The sequence below is a fragment of the Sciurus vulgaris genome (genome assembly GCF_902686455.1).
Source record: "Sciurus vulgaris genome assembly, chromosome: 2".
In the NCBI taxonomy this organism is placed as follows: domain Eukaryota; kingdom Metazoa; phylum Chordata; class Mammalia; order Rodentia; family Sciuridae; genus Sciurus; species Sciurus vulgaris.
Genome location: NC_136462.1, coordinates 15,552,673 through 15,579,017, shown reverse-complemented (window position 1 = coordinate 15,579,017; position 26,345 = coordinate 15,552,673). Strand labels below are relative to the sequence as shown.

General features: G+C 39.8%; 2 protein-coding genes across 11 annotated transcripts in view; one reads left to right on the top strand and one right to left on the bottom strand.

Annotated features, from left to right (window-relative positions):
* Positions 1 to 11,735, bottom strand: part of EFCAB11 (EF-hand calcium binding domain 11) — a 172,647-nt gene extending 160,912 nt beyond the window's left edge. For all 5 annotated transcript variants that reach the window (XM_079129294.1, XM_079129295.1, XM_079129296.1 and 2 more), the window contains exons 1-3: positions 11,567 to 11,735; positions 10,959 to 11,054; positions 7,081 to 7,126 (exon numbers count right to left, since the gene is read on the bottom strand). In XM_079129294.1, the coding sequence (XP_078985420.1) occupies positions 7,081 to 7,126; positions 10,959 to 11,054; positions 11,567 to 11,641 (217 nt within the window). In that variant the 5' untranslated portion in view covers positions 11,642 to 11,735. The remainder of the gene's footprint in view (positions 1 to 7,080; positions 7,127 to 10,958; positions 11,055 to 11,566) is intronic.
* Positions 11,736 to 12,936: 1,201 nt separating this feature from the next.
* TDP1 (tyrosyl-DNA phosphodiesterase 1) overlaps positions 12,937 to 26,345 on the top strand; it is an 84,822-nt gene continuing 71,413 nt past the window's right edge. For 2 of the 6 annotated variants that reach the window (XR_013762174.1, XR_013762175.1), the window contains exons 1-4: positions 12,995 to 13,456; positions 17,777 to 18,339; positions 20,252 to 20,295; positions 24,593 to 24,648. Coding sequence is in view for 4 of the 6 variants with exons in the window: in XM_079129270.1 (XP_078985396.1) it covers positions 17,781 to 18,339; positions 20,252 to 20,295; positions 24,593 to 24,648 (659 nt within the window). In the remaining 2 variants the exon portion in view is untranslated. Of the gene's footprint in view, positions 12,970 to 12,993; positions 13,457 to 17,776; positions 18,340 to 20,251; positions 20,296 to 24,592; positions 24,649 to 26,345 lie in introns of those variants that run through there. The other 4 variants (XM_079129271.1, XM_079129270.1, XM_079129269.1 and 1 more) reach the window with 4 other exon arrangements.

The window sequence follows — 26,345 nt, the reverse complement described above, 5'->3', positions numbered from 1 at the left end:
CTAGATTCTATATTAATAGAATCCAGTGACAGCAAGATAGAAGAGATGTCAGAAAAGGAGTTCAGAATATACATAATTAAAATGATTCGTGAAGCAAAGGATGAGATAAGAGAGAAAATGCAGGCAATGAATGATTACTCCAATAAGCAGTTGAAAGAACAACTGCAGGAAGCAAAAGATCATTTCAACAAAGAGATAGAGATTTTCAACAAACAAACAAACAAATCCTTGAAATGAAGTAAACAATAAACCAAGTAAAAAACTCAATGGAAAGCATCACCAAAAGACTACATCATTTGAAAGACAGAACCTCAGACAATGAAGACAAAATATTTAATCTTGAAAATAAAGTTGACCAAACAGAGAAGATGGTAAGAAATCATGAACAAAACCTCCAAGAACTATGGGACATCATGAAAAGACCAAATTTAAGAATTATCGGGATGGAGGAAGGCACAGAGATACAAGCCAAAGGAATGAACAACCTATTCAATGAAATAATATCGGAAAATATCTCAAACCTGAAGAATGAAATGGAAAATCAAATACAAGAGGCTTACAGAACACCAAATGCACAAAATTACAACAGATTCACACCAAGGCACATTATAATGAAAATGCCTAACATACAAAATAAAGACAGGATTTTAAAGGCTGCTAGAGAAAAGTATCAGATTACATATAGGGGGAAATCAATACAGATAGCAGATTTCTCAGCCCAGATCCTAAAAGCTAGAAGGGCCTGGAACAACATATTTTAAGCTCTGAAAGAACATGGTTGCCAACCAAGAATCCTATACCCAGCAAAACTAACCTTCAGATTTGAAGATGAAATAAAATCCTTCCATGATAAACAAAAGTTAAGAGAATTTATAAACAGAAAGCCTGCATTACAGAATATTCTCAGCAAAATATTCCATGAGGAGGAAATGAAAAACAACAATGGAGGTCAGCAAAGGAGGAACTACCTTAAAGGAAAAACCAATCAAAGGAGAAACCAAGTCAAGTTAAAAACCAAAAATAAGCCCAAATGACTGGGAATACAAATCACATCTCAATAATAAACCTGAATGTTAATGGCCTAAACTCATCAATCAAAAGACATAGACCGGCAGAATGGATTAAAAAGAAAGACCCAACAATATGCTGCCTTCAAGAGATTCATCTCATAGAAAATTACATCCACAGACTAAAGGTGAAAGGATGGGAAAAAACCTACCACACACACAGACTCAGTAGAAAAGCGGGGGTTTCCATCTTTATATCAGATAAAGTGGACTTCAAGCCAAAGTTAGTCAGAAGGGATAAAGAAGGCCATTTCCTACTGCTTAAGGGAACATATACCTGGAAGATATAACGATAGTAAATATTTATGCTGCAAACAATGGCATAAGTCTATGTACATCAAACAAATCCTTCTCAATTTCAAGAATCAAATAGACCACAACACAATAATTCTGGGTGACTTTAACATAGTGCTGTCACCACTGGAAAGATCTTCCAAGCAAAAACTAAACAAAGAAACTATAGAACTCAATAATACAATCAATAATCTAGACTTAACAGACATATAGAGAATATTCCATCCACCAATGAGCAAATGCTTTCTTCTCAGCAGAATGTGGATCCTTCTCTAAGACAGACCATACGTTATGCCACAAAGCTGCCCCTAGGAAATGCAAAAAAATAGAGATACTACCTTGTGTTCTATCAGATCATAATGGAATGAAGTTAGAAATCAATGACAAAATAAAAAACAGAAATTACTCCAACACCTGAAGACTAAGTAATATGCTCCTGAATGAAGCATGGATTACAGAAAACATCAGGAAGGAGATAAAAAAAATTCTTAAGAGATAAATGAGAATGACAATACAACATATCAAAATCTCTGGGGCACTATGAAAGCAGTACTAAGAGGAAAATTCATTACATGGAGCGCATTCAAGAAAATAATAAATAAAAAGAATAAATAAAAAGTCAACAATTAAATGACCTAACATTATATCTCAAAGCCATAAAAAAAGAAGAACAGAACAACACCAGAAGTAGTAGAAGACAGGAAATAATTAAAATCAGAGCTGAAACCAATGAAATTGAAACAAAAGAAACTATTCCAAAAATTGACAAAACAAAAAGTTGGTTCTTTGAAAAAGTAAACAAAATAGATAAACCCTTAGCCAAACTAACAAAGAGAAGGAGAGAGAAAATTCAAATTACTAAAATTCATGATAAAAAAAAGAAATATCACGACAGACACCACTGAGATACATAACATAATGAGAAGCTACTTTGAAAATCTGTATTTCAACAAAATTAGAGAATATTGAAGACATTGACAAATTTCTACAGACATATGATCCTCCCAAACTGAACCAGGAGGACATGCACAATTTAAACAGATCAATTTCAAGCAATGAAATAGAAGAAGCCATCAAAAGTCTACCAACCAAGAAAAGCCCAGGACCAGAAGGATTCCCAGTCGATTTCTACAAGACCTTCAAAGAAGAACTCATTCCAATACTTCTCAAAGTATTCCAGGAAATAGAAAAGGAGGGAACCCTTCCAAAGTCATTCTATGACACTAGTATCATCCTCATACCCAACCCAGACAAAGACACAGCAAGGAAAGAAAATTTTAAACCGATATCTCTGGTGAATATAGACACAAAAATCCTTACAAAATTCTGGCAAATCGCATATGAAAACTTATTAAGTAGATAGTGCACCACGATCAAGTGGGGTTTATCCCGGGGATGCAAGGTTCAGTCAATATCCAGAAATCAATAAATGGAATTCATCACATCAATAAACTTACGGTTAAGAATCATAAGGTTATTTCAACTGATGCAGAGAAATCATTTGACAAAATATAACACCCCTTCATGATTAAAACACTAGAAAAAATAGGGGTAGTAGGAACATACCTCAACATTGTAAAGGCTATTTATGCTAAGCCTACAGCCAACATCATTCTTAATGGAGTAAAACTGAAAGCATTACCTTTAAAAACTGGAACAAGGCAGGGATGCCCTCTTTCATCACTTCTATTCAACATCGTCCTTGAAATACTAGCCAGAGCAATTAGACAGACATAAGAAATTAAAGGGATACAAAAAGGAAAAGAAAAACTCAAGCTGTCACTATTTACTGATGACATAATTTAGAGGATCCAAAAAACTCCACCAGAGAACTTCCATAAATGAATTCAGCAAAATATCAGGATATAAAATAAATGCTCATAAATCTAATGCATTTTTATTCATAAGCGATGAAACATCTGAAAGGGAAATGAAGAAAACAACTCTGTTCACAATAGCCTCAAAAAAATAAAATACTTGGGAATCAATCTAATCAAAGAGGTGAAAGATCTCTACGATGAAAACTACAGAACATTAAAGAAAGAAATTGAAGAAGACCTTAGAAGATGGAAAGATCACCCGTGTTCTTGGATAGGCAGAATTAATATTATCAAAATGGCTATACTTCCAAAGGTGCTATACAGATTTAACGTAATTCCAATTAAAATCTCAATGACATTTCTCATAGAAATAGAGAAAGCAATCATGAAATTCATCTGGAAGAACAAAAGACCCAGAATAGCCAAAGCAATCCTGGGCAGGAAGAGTAAGGAAGGAGGTTTCACAATACCAGACCGTCAACTCTATTATAGGGCAATAGTAACAAAAACTGCATGGTACTGGCACCAAAATAGACAGGTAGACCAGTGGGACAGGATAGAAGACACGGAGACGTACCCACATAAATACAGTTATCTCATACTAGACAAAGACGCCAAAAACTTACAATGGAGAAAAGATAGCTTCTTCAACAAATGGTGCTGGCAAAACTGGAAATCCATATGCAGTAAAATGAAATTACACCCCTATCTTGCACCCTGTTCAAAACTCAACTCAAAATGGATCAAGGATCTAGGAATTAGGCCTGAGACACTTCACCAAATAGAAGAAGTAATAGGCCTGAATCTCTATCACATTGGCTTAGGACCAGACTTCCTTAACAAGATCCCCATAGCACAAGAAATAAAAGCAAGAATCATTAAATGGGATACATTCAAACTAATAGCTTTTTCTCAGCAAAGGAAACAATAATGTGAAAAGAGAGACTATAGAGTGGGAGAAAATCTTTTCCACATATCCCTCAGACAGAACACTAATCCCCAATGTTTATAAAGAACTCACAAAACTTTACACCAAAAATACAAAGAACCCAATCAATAAATGGGCTAAGGAACTGGGCAGACACTTCACCAAAGAAGATACACAGGTGATCAACAAATATATGAAAAAATGCTCATCATTCCTAGTAATTAGAGAAATTCAAATTAAAATCACCGTAAGATTTCATCTAATTCCAATTAGAATGGCTATTATCAAGAACGCAAGCAATAACAGGTGTTGGCGTGGATATAGGGAAAAAGGCATATATTTACAATGCTGGTGGAGTTGCAAATTGGTGCAGCCACTCTGGAAAGCAGTGTGGAGAATCCTCAGAAAACTTGGAATGGACCCACCTTTTGACCCAGTTATCCCACTGCTCGGTTTATACCCAAAGGACTTAAAATTGGCATACTACAGTGACACAGCCACATCAATGTTTATAGCAGCTCAATTTACAACAGATAGATTGTGGAGCCAACCTAGATGCCCTTCAATAGATGAATGGATAAAGAAACTGTGGTACATATACACAGTGGAATATTATTCAGCCATAAAGAAGAATAATATTATGGTATTTGCAAACAAATGGATGGAATTGGAGAATATCATGCTAAGTGAAATAAGCCAATCCCAAAAAACCAATGGCGGAATATTTCCCCTGACAAGTGGATGATGATATATAGTGGGGGTGGAGGGTGGGGAGTGAGAGAAGAATGGAGGAACTTTAGATTATGTAGAAGGAAATGAGGGGGGGTATGAAAAATGGTGGAATGAGACAGACATCATTACCCTATGTACATGTATGATTACATGAATAGTATGAATCTACATCATGTACAACCATAGAAACGAAATGATGTACCCCATTTGTGTACAATGAATCAAAATACAGACTGTAAAAAATTTAAAAATAAATAATCTAAAAACAAACAAAAACTTTGGTCTACATATTAATTTTTACCAAATAAAAACACAATAAAAATGCTATTAGGCCTTTTTAAAAAAGAATAATAAATGGGTATCAAATCTAGGGAGAAATTTTGAGGAGAATATTTGCATTGTCTTAAAAGTGTCTTTCCATACACTACCAATTAGTTGCAATGGAAGAAAATAAAAAATAAATGACACAATGGAGAAACTGAATGTCTTAACTGTGATGAGATGAATATCATCTTTGAAAGACCAATGAATATTATATGCCTTCACATGAATACCCAGAGGAAAAGCAGGTCATCTAAATAGCACTCTGGCCAAGAAGTTATGATCCCAGTCTAGTCACAGAGTATATCAACTGATGGAAATGAGGAATGCTCTTTAAAATTAAAAACAGAAAGGCAAGGGTATACTGCATTCTTAAGAAATATCAATGTTAAAAGAAAAGCAAAAATGGGGAAAATAGACTGTGAAAACATTTTGAACTGAACGTTAAAGAGATATAAAATAAAAAACTAATTCCTGGAGTAAAAGGGGAACAATATTATTAGAACAACTCACAAAAACGGAATCCAGATGGTAAATTAGATTAAAATGCAGTATTGATATAGATTTCTGAAGCTGATAAGTCCACAGGGTGATGGACAATGTAGGTGTGGATGATGGTGCAAGTGGGGAAACACCAACAATAAGTGAATCTGTGCAGACGACACAGCCAGACTCCAATGCTTCACTGTGCAAATCTGTGTACGCTTTAAGTTAGTTCCACTCAAGGTCATTATGAAAAGCCATTCAGCACACTGTTGATCCTGTCCCCTTCACACCCAAGATTCCTCTCATCTTCCTTGTTCTTTTTCACTAAATAATTCTGTTAAGCTTAAAAACATCTTCATATACCTTAAAACAGCAAACAAGCAAAAAGCAAATAAGGGTTGGGGTCGTGGCTCAGTGGTAGAGCACATGCCTAGTACACTCTAGGCTCTGGGTTTCCAATCCTCAGCACTACAAATAAATAAATAAAGTAACTGTATCCATCTACAACTAAAAATATTTTTGAAAAGCAAATAAAATATTTACAACCACTCCAGACTTACTGAAAAGCTTATCAATAGATAAGCACTTTTTATCACTCTCCATTTACCTTCAACCCACTCTACCCTGGCCTCTGGCCGCCCCCACATGTTGAAATTCCTCCTGCTGACATCACCAGCACTTCCAGGTTAACATGTCCAATGGAAACCCTTCAGTTCTTAGGCTACTTGACCTTTCAGTGCTAATGCTGACCACACTCTCTCCACTAGAATACCCACTTCCCTTGGCTTTTGATCAAATACTGCTGATTTTCCTCCCAGCCTCTGCCCTTCCTGTCTCCTGGCCTTTTCTTCAGCCTCTACCTGACTACTATTAGTTACAGTTTCTGAGATTTTCAGTCCACTCTCTCTCTCTGGGTGGTCGTATCCATTCCATAACTATCTACATGCCGATGACTCCCGAATTTATTTCTTCAGTCCAGAATTTTCCTCTGAGTTCCATATTCATACAGACCCAATTTATTTTGACAAAAAGGATTGGAATTTCTCAAACTTAACAAAAATTGAGCTTCCGGTCTTCCTAATCCCAAATATTCTGAACCTCAGTCTTCCCATTCAAAAAGTGTCACTTTCATTCCCCAGTTGCTCAAGTCAGAGAACCCAGAATCACCTCTGTATGTTGATATTATGAGTGACATTTCTGTCTTTATGTTTTTCAATGGCTTAATTTTTCCTACTGTAAACACATCAGGTATAAACAAATTAATCAAAATTAAAAGAAGTCGTACCTTTCTTTTGAATAATAGAAATAAAATAAAGAATTGCTTAAACACAATGCATAGTACCTATGTTTGTTCTTAATTATGTTGTTTTTAATTTTAGTTTCATGAGTATCTAAGTAACGGTACTAAAACTAAAATTAACATTTGTATTACCGGAAGTGCTGGAATTTACTGAAGACATCACGGAATCTGCTTCTATCTATAAGAAAGGAGAGAATAATAACATAATTTTATCAAGTGTTTTAACAGTGCAAGTTCTTAATCTTGGGATGGGGGATTTACCTTATGAGAAACCATCTTTATTAAACCCAGCAGAGAAGTCACCCAACAGCTAAAATAGCCATTTTATTTTGCTATCAACATGTATAAGCCACCAGACACTAATCTGCTACAGATTTTAAGAGACCCCAAAATTTTATAACACTGACCAATGTGTGTAAAGCATATAAAGTCAATCTGGCTGTACCATATAAATCATAATCTATAAGGCAACTTTTCTGCTTAAGACAAAAATAAGAAATTGCTACAAAGGATTCTACGACTTTATTTTTATTTTTTCTGATTATACAAGTAACCCCTGATTGATGCAGAAAATGATAAATATTTTTTGAATTATGAAGAAGACTTTTTTTTAAAAAAAATCATTCAATGAAAACCACTTTTTTGTGTTGGGGGGAGTTACTGAGAATTGAACTAAGGGGTACTTGACCACTGAGCCACATCCCCAGCCCTATTTTGTATTTTATTTAGAGACAAAGTCTCACTGAGTTGCTTAGCACCTCAATTTTGCTGAGGCTGGCTTGGAACTCACGATCCTCCTGCTTCAGCCTCCTGGGCCACTGGGATTACAGCTACCATTGCACCCGGCTGAAAAGCCACTTACAACATTTTGGTCTAGGCTACCTAGCTTTTTTTTTTTTTTTTTTTTTTTTTTGGCTATGCAATTTAAAACATTTGAGAACACACTGTGTAAAGTCTGAGAAACTGATTTCACCAGATATTAAACTTGAAGCATTTCCCTGCATTGTTACAAGGGCTCTATAAACTTTCGGGAACTAGAACGCTGAGAGCATCTGACATACTTTCCCTTCCTTCAATCTGGAATTCTCCAGTCTTAGGTTCCCTGCAATGCCCTGGTTTCTCCTGGCCCTCCCAAATGGCTTCCACTCCATATTCTTCATGGAGTCTTCTGCCTACCCTTAATCACTGACATCCCTAATGTTCTCTCCTCAGACTACTGCTCCTCAAACAAGATTTCTGCAAAATCTTCCTGGGTAATTCCATTCATTCTTGTATTTTGAGCGATCTGCTGTAAACCAAGGAGTCCAAAATCTACCTCCAGCCCTCACTTCTCCATCCTACATCTAAGAGGAAAAATCTGAGAGATTCTCACCATCATAACTTCCACGCCCAGCACAGCATTTGATGAGTGAACAAAGCTAAATGCCCACAGCCACCTTGGTATGCCCTAAGATGAACTAGCTCCCTATGGACCTACTCCATCTGAATCTTCTTACCTGGTGACATCACAGTCCCTCTGGTCTTGGTGATCACCCCATTCTTTAACCACCACCATGTCCAGTCAAAAACCAGGGTGCAATTCATCCCACTCACAAAGTACTCCTAGACACTTCGTATCACAGTAGCCTAGCTTCTCTGGTCTAAATGACACCCAGACTCCTACTATAACTGCCTCTAGTTAGGCCTCCCTTTGTTGCAACCTTCTGTTCCTGTTCTTAAATCTCTTCTTTATCCTGATATCTATCACAGTTCTATCTGTCTTTCTACACAAGACTGTAAACTGCTTCAAAGTAGGGCCTTCATCTTTACCTGCCTAGCAACTAGCAAGTGTTCCTTTTATTAAACAGGTACACCTAATAAATTCATTCTGTAAACAACTGCAGAGTATATTCATGATTTATTACATAAGTGTTTTGTTTAGCAAATATTATTGTATGCTATGGTTGTTTAAAATAACTTCAAAATATACATTTTCACTGGGAGTGATAGCACATGCCTGTAATCTCAACTATCTGGGCAAAAGGATATCAAGTTCCAGGCCAATCTGGGCAATTTAGTAAGACCCTATGTCAAACTAAAAAACAGACTGAGGGTGTAACTCAGTGGTAGAGTTCCCCTGCATTCAATCCCCAGCAACACACACACAAACAAATATATTTCTATTATAGATTTTAAAATATATTATCTCATTTAATTTCCTGACCTCAAGTCAGTAAATCTTTCATATATTCAAAAGTAATATCCAAATATTAAATCCCAATTCTCAACCTAGTATAAAATTTAAAATTGTTAAGTTTCATGGAAGGTAATGCCACCTATTTAATAAAAGTTCATTGTACAAATGTCTGATAAGTACACAGGTGATTTGCTATCTTAGTACTTTACTTTTTAGCTTCCTGTTGTCAGCTAAATATTTCATTTGCCTAAAAAATAAAATCCAAACCTCATCCCAGAAGTAAAAATCTGTTCAACTTCATGGAGTATGAATACAGTATGTTAATCACTGTACCTGTCATCACATTCCTCACATATTCTAAACTTGAAATGAAATAAATAAATAGACAAGAGGGTGATAAAGGCAAAATGAGACAAGATATCTTCCCAGTTGAATACAATGCTTCAAAGGCTGAGTCTTTTCAGCTGATCTGCTTTGAATTCCAGCAGAAATGATTGCAGGTTAGCAGGAGAGCTGAGATTTCAGAGCCAGCCCTGATCACTCCTCTGTGCTCAGTAATCATCCTCTCAGTAACTAAGCATCTCCAAATAAGCACTCTGGGTTGCTTAGGCAACCTGTCAGGGTCAATAGAACATATTTACTATGAAGTTATAAAGTGTTCAAACACACAGAAGGGTGCAGAAGTGGGACTTCACAGGGTCCCTGGATGCACTGGGCTTGCAATCTGACAGAGTGGTACAGAGCATGCATGCAGAACTGACTGCTGAGCTGTTTGGTCTAATAGACCAAAACAGAATAAGGGCATTCCGGGGAGAGGTCTAAGTGGTCCTTTTGCTTGAGGGTTGCAGTTTTATTTCTCGAATCTGCATTTAACAGGCAAGCAGAACAGCACAAAGATGGGGTGAAAAGGAAACCTATACTGAAGTAGAAGGTTCACTGAGATTCAGCTCAAGTCTCATTATTGGTGAATTGGCCCAATCTTTTCTGGAGAGCAATATCAAACAAAATTGCAAATGTACGTTTTGTAGGACCTAGCAGCGCTACTTCTAGGAATTTATTCCAAGATGTATATCCACAAGGACATAAATCTATGTGTGTGTGTTATCATTTAGATATAAAAGGATGCTCAATATAGCAATGTTTGCAGGGATGAAAAATAATGGAAACATAACAAACAACAACCAAATAGAGAGAAAATTACACAACTATTTTTTAAAGTGAGGTAGGGCTGTGTGTTTTCAGGTTGATGTATTATTAAGTGAGAAAAGCATTACAATAAAATAGGCATGGTATGCACCTAATGTTTTCAATGGAAGACTATGCATATAGTTTGTCATGAATGGAAAATTTTGAAACAATACATAAGAATCTGGTTAATAATGGTAACCCCTGAGAAATGAGACCCTCTAGTAGAGATTTTTTTTTTACTATGAGAATGTAAAACTTTTACATTTTAAACAAAGCAAAAAAAAAAGTATTAATTTAATGTGAATAGACACTGCAGGTAACCTCCTAAATGAATTCCTTCTGTTATCATCATCCTCCTCCCAGTCTTCCCTCTTGACATCTCATTAGCATCTCATATTTAATATATTTATTAGCAGCCTGGTGGAGACATATGTTTTGTGGGCTCCAGTGAGATAAATGTCTAATTCATCCTTAGGTTGGGTCCTTAAGAAGAAAGAGTAAAATTCAGCACTGAAGACACCACTGAAATAGCTTACAAATCACCCATGCACTTTGTAAAATCCCAAGCTAAAGCTGGGCACTTTTCGTAGGATTCATTCATATTGCATTGTCTCCTCCATCCACCAAGTACATAAAGAAACTCTACCTTGGAGGGCTTGTACCCAAACAGCATTACAAAAGCAACTTTTAAGTCCTCTCTGCTTAGGTAGCCTTTGTTATCTTCATCGCATGCTTTAAATACCTAAAGAATATTAAATACCTTCAGTTAGTAAAAGAGAAACTGTTATTCATTATTACTTTATATTAAATTTGGACCTTGAAAAATCTAAAACAGCCCAGTAAAGCTTAGCAATAGAGTGGTAACATCTCAACTTTAATTCTCAAGAAATCTTGGTGGGTAAAATCTGCGGCCAAAAGTGCAAAGGACTTAACAACTAGGCTGACTTAAATTAGTTCTTTTTACCTTTAGGATAAATTCTAACCACAATTCAGTCCAGGAATTAAGAAGGTGAGGCAACGGGGCTAACTCTGAACAGGAGAAATGCAAATTCGAAACTATGCAGGGGTCTGGGGGTGGAGAAAGAATCTGAGGTAGCCAGAACCAGGAGCTGGCAGTTCTAGGCTTTGTCACAATCACGACACTTTAAAGGTCCAGGTCTGGTATGAACAACCCGGCTGACCCACACGCACTGACGGAAAAGCCCCGGACCATGCTGAAGTCCAAAACTCAAGAGTCGCGTTTCGGACACCTACTTCCACCCACTTCCTGTGTTCCAAGGGGCTAACTTCCCACGTCTGCCGCCGGGCCCCAGCCTCGGAGAAAAACATAGCGACCGCTATGACCAATTCCAGACCACCTAGTCCACAACCTTTCCCGCCAGAGCCCGGCGCGCAGCTTCCCGCGGCCCCGCCCACCGCGGCCCTGAACTGCGCCGTGCAACTCCAACGTCTCCTCCCATTGGACGGCCTCCGAACCACGGGCGTTGATATCGCAATGTGATTGGTCACAGTCTGTGTTTTGGAACCTTGTCTGGGACCAACCCGGGGCGGGGAGGTTCCCAGGTCCGCCCTCCGCCTCCCCAACCCAGCACTTGGCTCCGCCCTGTTTAGTTTCCTTAACTCTTTGCTCGCGATCTGGGATTCAGCGCATCTAGGTGCTTTACAACGTGCTCTAGTTCATAGTTTCTTTCATTCTTTATCAAGCTTGCGATAAATTATTTTGGTCCATGGCTTTGCTAGATATTATAGAAGACACAAAGAGTGTGAACAGAGCATAGAAAGCATCAAAGAAGTCGAGCCAAATCCTGGATTCACGTTTAAACCAGCAAGTCATTAAGTCAAGCACTCAGGGTAGTGAATAAGTTTGTTTTGTCCTTCGAATGACCGCAGCACCTAGCACTGTGTCTGGCACAAAGTAAATCTTCAATAAACGAAATGGACAGTTAGCACATTTAGACTTATTCCATTCAACTCTCTGGAAGGGATGCCTGGTTTGAGGGAGACCCAAGGAGTAAATAGCATAAATATCATTAAGTCCCAATTGCATAGCAAACATCCTTAAAATAGACGAATGTTGGGAGAGTTCCGTTTTCCAAGTGGGTCTATCTCAGACCACTCTTCTGACAAATCGGTAAGATTAAAAAGGACACTCACACACCTGTTTCAAAGAAACGCGCATTCGAGGTTGAGTCTGATATGGACTCATTTAACTTTTTATTTTACCGCAGGCTTTTAAAGACAGCCTCAGCCGAGCTCGCTCTTCCCGGGACAGGGGTCTTTCAGTTGCAGCTGCCTTTAATCTCTGCTTATCCTCTCTCTCCACCTTTCAAAACACACCGCTGCAACGACTCCTGGGAGTCTGAAGCTATGTGAACCCCCATAAAGGGATTGAACGCCTTTCTGTTTATCTCTCTTTTAAGTCACCAGTAGGTGAGCTGAGAGGGAGAGGAGGTCAGGTCCCCTATCTGTCCCCTTTGAGGAACGCACCTGGCTGTCCCTCCGGACGTGGGGGTCTTTAGGACCCAGGGGCGAGATTCCGGGAAGGCGAAGCTGCTGGGCAGTGGGGCGCGCGCCGCGGCGAGGTGGGTTTGAACTGCGCGCAGGCGCAGACGCGGCGCGGGGCGGGGCCGAGGCGGCGGCGGAGGCGGTGTGCTCAGGTACGTGTCCCGCGGCCACGGGCTCCGCGCGGTCTCTCGGCCTGGGTCGCGCACCGGCGCTCCTGCTCGCGGTGCGGGGGAGATGGGGTCTGGCAAACTCGCGGATGGTGGCCAGGCTGGATGCTGCCCGCGAGGGAAGCGGCGCCGCCGGGGGACTCTGGACTGGGTCCTCTGCCCCCGGCCTCGGTTTCCTGCAGTAACAGCACCTCTTAGCGGGCGCTCTGCAAGCGCTGCCCCGACCGCCTCCTGCGGGAGGGCGGGTGCGAGGCCCCTGCTCGCTTCTGCCGCCTCTGCCCTCGCCGGCTGCGGGTCTCGGACCGCTGTAGCTAGCGCAGGTTGTGCACACACCACGTACCTAACCTCTCTGGTCCCGTTTCTCCAGAAAGGGTCCACGCCTACCTCCTTCAAACCGGTCCCAGTCCCTGCTGGGCCTTCCCTTCAAACCATTCACCATACGGAGTTGTAGCTAACGTAATATTTTAAAAAGGTAAATCGAGCCATGGTACTCCCCTTATTAAAGTTCAGTTATTAGAATAAAATAGTGTCTAACTCGCCTTCTTACCCCACTCCTTTCATCCTGGACCACTACCTTTCTTGCTTAAATCCTTCTGATCTTACAGGGCTTATTTTTATTTTGAATTTTTTTACTTGTTAATGGACCTTTATTTTATTTATTTATATGCGGTGCTGAGAATCGAACCCAGTGCCTTACACTTGTTAGGCAAGTGCTCTCCCACTGATCCACAACCCCCAAACTTTCAGTTCTTGAGACCCTGTACCCACCTCCTGGCCTTTGCCAGTTGGCTTTCCTCTACCCAGAGTGCTATTCACCCTGTCTTTTAGCTGTCCATTTCATCCTTCAGGCCCAACTCATTACTTTTTCAGAGTTTATTCCTAAATTAGGTCATCCCTGTAAAATGTAATGAATGCGTGACATCACCTTAGCTAATTAAGTTTTTATGTTGTTAATCTGTCTCTTCCACCCTGGAAGTAAACTCTCCTAGGGCAGAAACTATATATTGTTAATTCCTTTTTCCTAGTGCTCAGTACTTGGTACTTGTTCAGTAAGTGTGTATTAAGTGAATGAACTGTGGTAGGTAAGCATGATACTGATTTTACAGCTGAGAAAATTGAGGCTCAGGCCTTAACTAACCTGCCCACCTGCACATGAACTACTTAGTAATGACTGGGTTTGAGTTTGGGGCCCATGTTTACCCTCTGCTGACTACACATAGGAGGGTGGCTCCCAGGTCCACATGTTCAGCCTTTATGAGAAGGAACAGCTGTAGGTGTAGAAGAAATGCTCCATCTGGATTGGTAAGATGTGGGGAGAAGAACACTCCCAACTCTAAATGTAGTGCCTTTGCACATCCACAACGTTTTTGAAAGTCCTTAGTAAAGGATGTACTCTTACAACATTCTAAGTTGCCCTTTGGTGGGAGAATTTCATTAGATTTTCATCTTAGTGCGGTGTTTGTCAAACTTCATTCACTCACCTGCCTCCCAAGTTTTTGTTTTATTCCCTTGACACATATACTATTATTTACTTAATATTTTTGTTTTAATCCACTCACTCCTTTACATAAACTCTTTTTAAAAGTACACTTTAGCTTTACTATTTTGTGTGTGACAGGGCCTTGAGATACCTTCCGTGGTCAGTGAAGTGTTACAGGTGTTTACAGAGAAGCCTAAAGCCTGCTGTTTGTTCAGAAGAAAAAAAGCATTTCTACACTGCAACTTTCTCCTGGATTTAAGCAGTAAGATTGGATTGAAATGAGAAAGGGAGGTGCTTTCATAATGTGACGTTAGTCAATGTCAGGTCCCTGTCACTTCCAATGTGGGAAAGACTGCTGTCCTGATTGAGCGCCGGGACCTGGAATCAGCTCACCTATGTTGTTGTAGCTCTAATTTTTTTCAGCACCATTTACAAAAAAGTGTGACTTCAGAATTAGGCTGTTCCAGACACTGTCCGGGGAGAGGACAATAAACAACTGAAGGAAAGTTTTTGGGTTCTGCGCTTGTAAACCTGTATGCTTTCTTTTTATAAGCTCTCTGACATGCTGGGAACCTGGGTCTCTATGAGGGATAAGTCAAATTCGGATATGACCAGATCCAGTTCTCCAAAGTAGAAATCAGTTCCTGGTTGATCTTGGTGTTTACCAGCAGTACCTCTTTAGCAGGCAAGTGGGCCTTGATTTCCTAAAGAGTTTGGTAACCTGCTGGACTTAATGATGAGATGATCTACTAGTGAATTACAAAGGTTATTTGCTTTTAATTGGTAAACAACTCTGAAGCATATTTTTGAGAATTTAAACTATGTATAGAACCCAGGCTCCCCTTTCCGTAAGGCTTTGTTCTCTAGGTTGTTTTTTTCAAAGTTTTCTCTTTTTTACCCACTTGTTTTACTTTGTTGGTTGAAATCCCACCACCCATGTGGTTCTAGAAAATACAGCTGAAACTGAAAACTTGAGAAATTCTCTCTCACTTGCTAGAACTTTGCCTACAGAGTTCTCAGGGATTGGAGATTTCATTTGATTCCATTTTTATTCACCTGGGGAGGAGACAGTGGAGGGGAGGTGTCAAGATTCTGCAGATTGTGCTCACTGCTATAAGCACATGCAACCAAAATCTGAACAATACAGAGAGAATTAACATGACCTCGGCACAAGGATGTCACCAATGTGTGAAGTATTCATGTATTAAAAATGAGTGTAAACTCTCCTTTTTTCAGGCTGGAAGCTGAGCCCTTTCTCATTAAAAACTCTGAGACACACTATTTTGCTGTAGGATGGGGAAGGATCTAGAGAGAGAAGCCTGAGGACTCTTGTTGATTTGCATTACCCGAGATTGAATCCAGGGCCTCACTGAGCCTTCCCTCCCCCCTGCTCCCGGCCATTTTCATTTTTTATTTTGAGATAGCATCTCACAAAAGTATCCAGACTATCCTCAAACTTGCTGTCCCCCTGCCTCAGCCTCCCTAGTTGCTATGCCCAAGGCCTCTTAATTGAAGATTTTTGTTACTAATTTCCTTGCTTTTTAATTGTTGAGAATTCAAAAGAAGGTAGATCTTACATTCTGAGTAATTCTTCCTGAAGTGACTCTTTCGTTTTTAATAAAGTCACAGGACTGTAGCCCCTAAAGTAGTTCTTTCAAAGTGATTTGTGATAGCTTAAATACCCCTAACTAGCAATCCTTTAGAATCTAGAACTCTAGGAGATCTAGAACAATAAGTAAATAAAACCAAGTTAAATAATGTGTTTAAGGATCTAGAACAATAAATAAATAAAAACAAGTTAAATAATTGTTTAAGTGACTTTAACTTAGAAGTTAAACATTCTGAATATCTCTCCTGGAGAAACCTGGCATTCAGACATTGTTAACTATAACAATACACTTCTAACAAGCTTGGCTATCTCATTATTTAACCTTGCAGATTAGAAACATTACTTGAAAATATCTACACTGAATCTTCACAACCAGTAGAAGTGAATTAAACAGAGTAGAAATTAACAGAAAACTTAGAAAGCAGATATGAGGGCTCAAGAGACCTAAGCAGAGTTTGTGGTGTCACTCATAGGAGCCAGTGACCCCATCCACCTCTGCAGTTCCAAATGCTTTGACTGTAAAATGGTATCCATGCAAGTGGGGTTAATAGTGACCCAGAGTCAGCAGTGTCTCCATATACTCTGCATAAAAGTTTCTTAAAATGTGTCATTTATAGGAGAGGGCTTATCTGACTTGACTAGCAGTTAACTGAGAAAGTTGGGTAAAAATGATAGGCACTTTAAAAGTGGTTTTTTACTTTGGAACATGCATGTGTATTCATTTGAAAATCTTTTGATGTGGAACCAAGGCTGTTTTAGTTTGGTTTTGGTTAAGGAATATATGTTACATGAACAGAGTAACCATGGTCTGTCCTGGTTTAACGTAATGCAGCCTATTCAGCTATTTTTGTTTCAAACAGCAAAAATTTGAAGGTACTCTAACAATCAGAGTGCCAACTTGAGTTTTATGTTCTTCCTCTGGGTTTTGTACTAACCTGTTAAAAGTATCACACTACAGGACTGTCTTTATTCACTCAGGAAGTCTACTTACCCCTTTACCATTGAATTGACCTCATTTTGTAGGTAACACCAAAAGTCTTTTCCTTTTCTGGGAATAAGAAAGTGAAATTAGACTAACAGTAATATTCAGAAAATGTTTTGCTTCAGTACTAGTTCTTCCTCTGTAGGTTTATTAGTTGGGTTTACGACATGGCTGTGAGATAATCATCTCATTAGCTGGGTCCCCATGGAAGTTTGTATAGATAATGTATCTGCAGAGGTGCCCATTTGACATTCTGCTTGAGGACTTTGCTGTGCTTGTGCTAAGAGGCTTTGGGGAAATAAGGCTTAAATAATCACCAGGGTCCTGTGGGTGCCTATACTTGAGTGAAGGAGAGATTCATAAATTCTGATTTGATCTTAAAATTTTGAGCATAGTCAGAATTACTGTTAAAATTCCTTAAATTGTCCTTAACCCCAGCACCCAGTGAGAAGTAAACATTTTGTTTTGTTTTGTTATTTGTCTCCAACCCTGCTTCCTAGTGGATCTAAACAAGGTCTGGATTTGAAGACAAGGGTAGAGGAGGAGATGGTGACTAGAATTTTTCCTATTGCCAACTTCTATAGCAGATTCTGGTAATAGTTACATGGCTCAGCCTCTGAGAGGTGTCAGAAGTGCTGTGTGTGTTGCAGAAGCTCATCTTATAGTCACTTTGCCAATGACCTAGTGAATGAGAAATAATATGTTTGCCTTTCCATTCCAGAATCATGTCCCAGGAGGGCAGTTATGGGAGGTGGACAATATCCAGTAGCGATGAAAGTGAGGATGAGAATCCTAAACTGGACAAGCAGTCGACATCCTCTGTCCCCTGTGCTGGACAGGGAGCAGCCAGTGAGCCACGGTTCAACTGTTCTGAGGCTCGGAAAGCTGCACACAAGAGGCAGGCATCACCTGTGAAATTCAGCAACACAGATTTGGCTTCACCTCCCAAAAAGCAGAAAAGTGGTTCCCAGGAAGACCTAGGCTGGTGTCTCTCCAGCAGTGACGATGAACTGCAACCAGAATCTCAGAAGAAGCAGGCAGAGAAAGTGGAGGTCAAAGAGGAAAAAGACCTTTCCTCTTCCAAAGATGGTGCCGCCCAGGGAACTGGAAACCGTGGCCTTCCTGCCAGCCACAGGCATAAAGGGGAGGAAGACGAGTATGAGACCTCAGGGGAAGGCCAGGACATTTGGGACATGCTGGACAAAGGGAACCCCTTCCAGTTCTACCTCACTAGAGTCTCAGGAATTAAGCCCAAGTACAACTCCAAAGCCCTCCACATCAAGGGTAAGGATGCAGGCACCAGGAGCCGTGGAGTTGACACTCGACAGTGTGCTCCTCAGTAAACCAAGGAAGCAGCCTGGGACGATCTCCAGGAACTCTCCTCTGGTCTTAACTACTCCAGGGGAAAAATTTTTTTGACAAGCAGTGTAGTCATCCGTAGACTCGGGATTCAGGAAAACGGGAGCAAATGCACAGTGACCGGCATAGTATGTTCACACGGCAGATGCACACGACAAGCATAATCACCCTTCCTTCAGATTAACTTTTTTCTGGTTCATATTCAAGAATAGATTATGTTCACTGCAACATTTTTAAAATTTATCAAACATATATATTTGATTTCTTCTGGGCAATGTATAAATGCTGGTGGATTTAAATCCATACTGAAGCAAGTTGGTTTTCATTTTCAGAATCTTTTATCTGGGTACTTTGAAAAGATAAGATAGTTGTCAATGATTTTGTCTTGTTTGAGAGAGAGCAACACAGGCAGTGGAGAACTCTGTGTAGCTTGGGTGTCCATAATAAAATGACAGACTGGCTGTGAGCACAAGATCTTGTGGGGAGGGGTGACATCACAAGAGGAACTTTGCTTTTATTGTAACCCTCACAGCAACTTTATGAGTGGATGGTCCAGATATCCTTGGACAGGTGATGGAGCTACACCTTAGAAAGCTAAGGAACCTGTCCAAGGTCACAGAGCTGTGACTTAAATCCAGGCATTCCAGGACCCAGTCCCTGCAGATTGATACGCCCTGCTAACTCAAGCCCTCACCGAAGGTCGTCTAGAAGGTGTCGTGGAGGAGGGGTCTTCAGTGGCCCTTGAAAGGAACATAGAGTTTAGGAAGGTAGGGACTGGGGATACAGTTCATGGACAGAGTGCTCACCCATCCTGCATATGGCTCCAGGTTCACTCTCCAGCAAGCCAAAAATGTTTAGAAGAGTGGAGGGGCTGGGTGGGGTGGGGGTGGGCAAGTACAAGAATATATCATAGATTCTCTTAATTGTGCGGCTCTCCCAATAAGGTAGGAGCTTCCTTAATCCAGTTAAGTCCCAAGTTCTCAATTCTGCATAGGATGATGGAACATGATGGGTTGAGAATATTTTCATGTTCTTCCAAAGTCTTTGTACCCCAGCAGGTAGCTCAATGTCTAGAAAACAGAAGACACTCAGTTAATTTCAGATAGGTGAATGAGCCCACTCTTAGTCCTCAGGGGCAGCTGAGGGGTGAGAGCAAGCTGGAGCCAGACATCCTGGGCCCAACCTGGACTCTGCCTTTTGCTAACTGTGGTCCTGGGCAGCCTCCTACGGAGACTCCTCATCCATAAAAGAGGAATATCAGACCCTCCCTCAGAAAATGGGAGGAGCAAATTACTATGCCAAAAATACAAAAAATGGTGTCTGGGCACTTAAGTCCTATATAGGTGCAGCTGTTGGGATCGAAGGCGGTGATGATCACAGTATAGTTCATGGTCTAAAGTAGAGTTTGAGTGAGTGCCAAGTGGGGTCTCCTAGAGACGAGAGCACCATGATGTGAATTTAAAATGGTGGGAACCAAATGCTCTCAGGCTTCGGAGGAAGGCAGGGGGGACTCAGGTGGCTGCTGGAAGGAGGTGAGATTCAGAAATCCTGGGAAGAACAGGTATGAATGACAGTTCCAAAAAATGGCCATTCACCTGGTACTGAAATTGTAGATTTTAGTTTTGTGTTGTTAAAAATATATATATAAAATAGCATAGGGAAATTTTTCTTGGATTTTACAAAACATTAAAACCTAGCTTTATAGTAACTTTTCACTAAACTGTTTTCTGAACCAAATCTTGATGGTCAGTGACTGTTAAATAAGTTAGTTGTGATTAGTATAACTAGAGGATCTTTTATCTGAATACAAATCATATTTATATTTTTGTCTTTGTAGATATTTTGTCTCCTCTATTTGGGACACTTGTTTCTTCAGCTCAGGTGAGTTTATGGGTAAAAAAAAAAAGACAAAAATTTAAACAACTTTATAAGAAAATATGAGGGGTGGGGACACATGTCAGTCCCATCCAGGTCCCTGAGATAATAAGTGCCTGGAGGCTGGCATCCAGAGCCTCAGTTGTACAATGCATGGCTGTTGACATAGAATTTGTCATGTGAATGTCACTCAGTAAAGCATCTGACTCTTGATTAGGCCACAAATTCACTTTGGAATTTCCAGTCTGAAAGACCTCTTTTTTGGACACTGATGATCTCATGGGACTCTGGTGCAGCCATCTGGGAAGGTGTAGGTGGAACCAAGTCAAGTTAGATTTGATTTGGAAAAAGCAAATTTCTCTGCATCTGCCAAAAAGGAGTGAGTAGGAGTTCACTGTACGTTCCATGGCTTCTGCCTGCCTGAGCTGGTCTCTGTGTGTGATGAATCATGTTAGTGGTCCACTCTCACGGAATAGGGAAAAGCAGGAAAAGTGCTCTGTGGCCTTTGCGTTTGGTTTGGCCCTGAGAGTCCTGGTCTCCGTGGAATGTGGGGTGCCCTTGCAGGAACTCTGGGTTGGACTGCCAGGCATGAGGAGAACCTTTGGTCAAGATGTGACTTCTAAGCCTAGTGCACATGTACTCCCAGGTGCCTGTGCACCAGTAAGTCAGGATGAAAGGAGATGTCCTTTTCTTTTTTTTCTTTTTTATTTGTTCTAATTAGTTATACATGGCTGTAGAATGTATTTATCCATTTTGATACATAAATGGGGTACAATTTCTCCTTTTTCTGATTGTACATGTTGTAGAATCACATCCATCATGCAATCATATATGTATATAAGGTAATAATGTCTGTTTCATTCATATCCCCGTATCCTCTTCCCTCCCATCACTCCCCTCTACCCAGTCCAAAGTAACTATTCTTCCCTAGTGCCCCCTCCCCTATTGTCATCCATATATCAAAGAAAACATTCGACCTTTGGTTTTTTGGGATTGGCTTATTTCGCTTAAAATGATATTCTCCAGCTCCATCCATTTAGGCAAATGCCATCATTTCATTCTTCTTTATGGGTGAGTAATATTCCATTGTATATATGTACCACATTTTCTTTATCTGTTCATCTGTTAAAGGACACCTAGGTTGGTTCCATAGTTTAACTGTTGTGAATCGAGCTACTGTAAACATTGATGTGGCTGTGTCACTGTACTATGCTGATTTTAAGTCCATTGAGTATAAACCAAGGAGTGGGATATCTGGGTGTAATGGTGGTTCCATCCCAAATTTTCTGAGGAATCTTCGTACTACTTTCCATAGTAGTTTCACCAATTTGCAGTCCCACCAGCAATGTATGAGTACCTTTTCCCCCACATCCTCACCAACATTATTGTTGCCAGTATTCTTGATGATTGCCATTTTGACTTGAGTGAGATGAAATCTTAGAGTAGTTTTGATTTGCATTTCTCTAATTGCTAGAGATGTTGAGCATTTTTTCATATTTGTTGATCGATTGTATTCTGTGAATTGTCCAGTTCCTTAGCCCATTTATTGATTGAATTATTTGTTTTTTTGGTGTTAAGTTTTTTGAGTTCTTTATATATCCTAGAGATTAATGCTTTATCTGAGGGGCATGTGATAAAGATTTTCTCCCAATCTGTAGACTCTCTTCACATTATTGTTTCTTTTGCTGAGAAGAAGCTTAGTAGTTTGAATCCATCCCATTTATTGATTCTTGATTTTACTTCTTGCGCTTTAGGGGTCTTGTTAAGGAAGTCAGGTCCTAAGCCGACATGGTGAAGATTTGGGCCTCCTTTTTCTTCTGTTAGACGCAGTGTCTCTGTTCTAGTGCCTAAGTCTTTGATCCACTTTGAGTTGAGTCTTGTGCAGGGTGAGAGATAGAGGTTTAATTTTATTCGTTACATGTGGCTCTCCATTTTTCGCAGCACCATTTGTTGAGGAAAAAAGTGTATTCACTCAATGATGGATGAAATGCTCCATATGTGTCTGTTAAGTCTAAATCATTGATTCCATTATTTAGTTCTATAGTTTCTTTTTTCAGTTTTTGGAAGATCTATCCAGTGGTGAGAGAAGTGTGTTAAAGTCACCCAGCATTGTGTTGTGGTCTGATTCTTAAAATTGAAAAGGGTTTGTTTGATGTACGTAGATGCTCCATTGTTTGAGGCACATATATTTACAGTTGTCATGTCTTGTTGGTGTTTGATTCCCTTAGGCTGTGTGAAATGTGCCCCTTTATCCCTTCTGAATGAGTTTGGTTTGAAGTCCACTTTGTCTGATATGAGGATGGAAACCCCTGCTTGTTTATGCAGTCCATGTGAGTGATGTGTTTTTTCCCAACCTATCACCTTCAGTCAGTGGATGTCTTTTCCTAGGAGGTGAGTCTCTTGAAGACAGTGTATTGTGGGGTCTTTTTTTTTTTTTTTCCTTAATCTAATCTGCCAGTGTATGTCTTTTGATTGATGAGTTTAGACCATTAACATTCAGGGTTATTATTGAGATAAGATTTGTATTCCCGAACATTTTGCTTTATTTTTGGTTTTTAATTCGACTTAGTTTCTCCTTTGATTGACCTTTCCTTTGGTGTAGTTCCTCCCTTTGCTGTTTTTCTTTTTTTTTTTTTTTTTTTTTTTTTCTTTCCCCCTTATGCAATATTTTGCTAAGAATGTTCTGTAGTTCGGACTTTCTAGTTGTGAATTCTTTTTTTTTTTTTTTTTAATCTTTTTTTTTTTATTGTAAACAAATGGGATACATGTTGTTTCTCTGTACATGGCATAAAGGCATACCATTTGTGTAATCATAAATTTACATAGAGTAATGTTGTTTGATTCATTCTGTTATTTTTTCCCTTCCCCCCACCCCTCCCACCCCTCTTTACCCTCTATACAGTACTTCCTTCCTCCATACTTGCCCCCCTCCCTAACCCTAACTCTAACCCAAACACTAACCCTTCCCTCCCCCCATTATGTGTCATCCTCCACTTATTAGCGATATCATTCGTCCTTTGGCTTTTTGAGATTGGCTTAGCTCACTTAGCATGATATTCTCCAATTTCATCCATTTGCCTGCAAATGCCATAATTTTATCATTCTTTATGGCTGAGTAATATTCCATTGTATATATATACCACAGTTTCTTTATCCACTCATCAATTGAAGGGCATCTAGGTTGGTTCCACAGTCTGGCTATTGTGAATTGAGCAGCTATGAACATTGATGTGGCTGTATCTCTGTAGTATGCTGATTTTAATTGTTTATCATGGAAATTTTTATTTCATCTTCAATTCTGAAGCTTAATTTTGCTGGATATAAAATTCTCAGTTGGACTGGGGACAATGGCACATGCCTGTAATCCAGCGGCTTTGGGAGGCTGAGGCAGGAGATGAGTTCAAAGCCAGCCTCAGCAAAAAGCAAGGCGCTGAGCAACTCAGTGAGTCCCTGTCTCTAAATAAAATACAAAAAGGGCTGGGAATATGGCTCAGTGGTCGAGTGTCCTGAGTTCAATCCCCAGTACCAAAAAAAGAAAATTCTTGTTTGGTGTCCATTTTCTTTCAGAGCTTGATATATGTTATTCTAGGGCCTCCTAGCATTGAGGATCTGGGTTGAGAAATCAGCCAAAATCTGAATCGGTTTCACCCTATATGTAATTTGATTATTTTTTTTCTCTCACAGCCTTTAAAATTCTATCCTTATTCTATATGATGTCAGTCATTCTCATTATAATGTGCCTTGGTGTGGATCTGCTGTAATTTTGTACATTTGGGGCCCTTGAGCCTTTCGTAGTTAATTTGCCATTTTGTTCTTTAGATTTGGGAAGTTTTCTGATATTACGTCATTGAAAAAATTGTGCATTCCTTTGGTTTGTAGGAAATGTCCTTTTCTAATAGTTCTGGGATCATTATCTTGAGTGTCTTTTTTTAATTGTCTAGGGAGAAAAAGAATACATTTATAAGCCCCCTTAATTAAATTAATCTTAGGACTACTAGAACCAACGTAAGAGCACCCTCTTGACAAGCACCAACACTGCCAAAGCATGCAGCGATAACTTCCTTAGAAACTGTTTCTTGTATGTTTGGCTCCATTCATGTGGGATCCTTCGACCATGTTCATTCAAGGCAGATTTTAGGTTTATTTATAAATATTGAACCATAACTCTCTAGGTTTATTAAAAATATGCATAGTATATTACTATTTTAGAGTTTCTTTCAATTTAATAACCAAACAGTTCTCCTTATAAACGACTTGGTTGAATCACCTGTGACTTACTTACTTCTCTTTTTCCCCTGTCTAGTTCAACTACTGCTTCGATGTGGACTGGCTTGTAAAGCAGTATCCACCAGAGTTCAGGTGAGTTCAAGGATACTGGCACACAGTACACTACAGTGCTGTGAGTTGCCTTTCTCAGCCAAAGACACCGTCTTTTTTGAGTATTTCTTTTGAGTCATTGAAATTATACAGACATGAAGTTACTTGGAGAAAACAGCATTTTTCAATCTGTTCAATCACATACATTCTTTTTACCAATTTTAGTGTTTTCCTCTGTTTACTGTCTAGAGTAGAAAAGGACAAATTCTACCTCAGATAGCAGGACTTCATGTCCAACATTAATATGAAGGACATGGTCATCTCCACCCGTCTTCACCAGTACGTATGCCAACATGTGGCAAGCTTGCCATGCTTTGCTTAGCACATCGATACCAGCATGTTTTGAATATCTTTCTGTAGTTCTGGAATTAAGAAAGAGGGACATAGCCTTCTCTTATCCAAGATACAGAGGTGATGGATTTCTGATTCTGCCACAAGCAGTCCATCAGCCTTGTGTTAGGCAATTCAGACCAAATAAATATAGCTTAGCACAGTGGCATGCCATCCCTTCCTATTTCTGACACATTTAAGTGGCAGAATCCTGTAACAGCAAGTAGGGTGTAGGAATACATACACAAGAAAAAGTGATTGTCAGGGACTTGGGGCTCTCAGACTCACGGGTGCATTTAAGACAACGGATCGTGGAAACCTTTGTTGGTATAGAGGGTGAAATGCTGATGTTTCAAAGGCAGCTTTGGCACTCAAGGGCTTGAATTTGGTCTGTAATCTGGAGGATTAGTCTTAGCTGTGTGTAACAGAACACCCAAAATAACAGTGACTTAAATAAAGCAAATTAATTTTTCTAGCCGAAAAAGTCCAGATGGTAGGCGTCTGTGGTCTGGATTGGGGCCTTGTGGTTTTCTCTGGGACTTGCGCACCTACTTTTCTGTCTTTCTTTCCCACCACCCTGGTGCATGGCTTCAGTCTTTAGAGTTACCTTGAGATTGGGGATGGCAACCAGGGCTCCAGCTCAATTGTCTGTGTTCCAGGTAACAAGAAGGAGGAGAAGGAAGAAAGGGCTTCTAACTCAGTGAGCAGAGCCCAGCTGTGGAATAATTAACCTGCCTTAAAGAGGTTGTAGTATGGTACCTTGCCTGGCATAACCTAGGGTTTTGCTAGGAAGGAAGGAGGAGAGAAACGGTATGTGGAGGAAATGAGTGCCCAAGCTCTTCCATACAGTGTGTCCCTGGGTGCTGCACAGTTGCTTTCTGTTCTCCTTTTGCTTCCCAAAGATTAACGTCAAATGTCACCCCTTCACGGTGTCAGTGAAGTATAGATTGTAATCCCTTTAGCATCACTGATGGGTTGAATTGTTTCCAAAAAGATCTCTTGGAGTCCTAAGCCTTAGTACCTCAGAAGGTGACTGTATTTGAAGATAGTCTTCATGAAGGTCATTCACCAAATTAAAATAATGTCATAAGAGTGACCACTGAATCAGTGACTGGTGTCCTTATAAAAAGAGATTTGGAATAGAGAAGACTATGAAAGCAAAAGAGAATGCCAGAGGTCCCAGAAGCCAAGGGAAAAGTATGGAACAGATTCTCCTTCCCAAACCTCAGGAGGTACCAATCCTGCAGACTCCTTGCTTCTGGAACTGTGAAACAGCAAGTCTCAGTTGTTTAAGTATCCAGTTTGTGGAAGTCTGTTAGGGCAGCCCTAGCAAACTGAGTCAGTGTCCC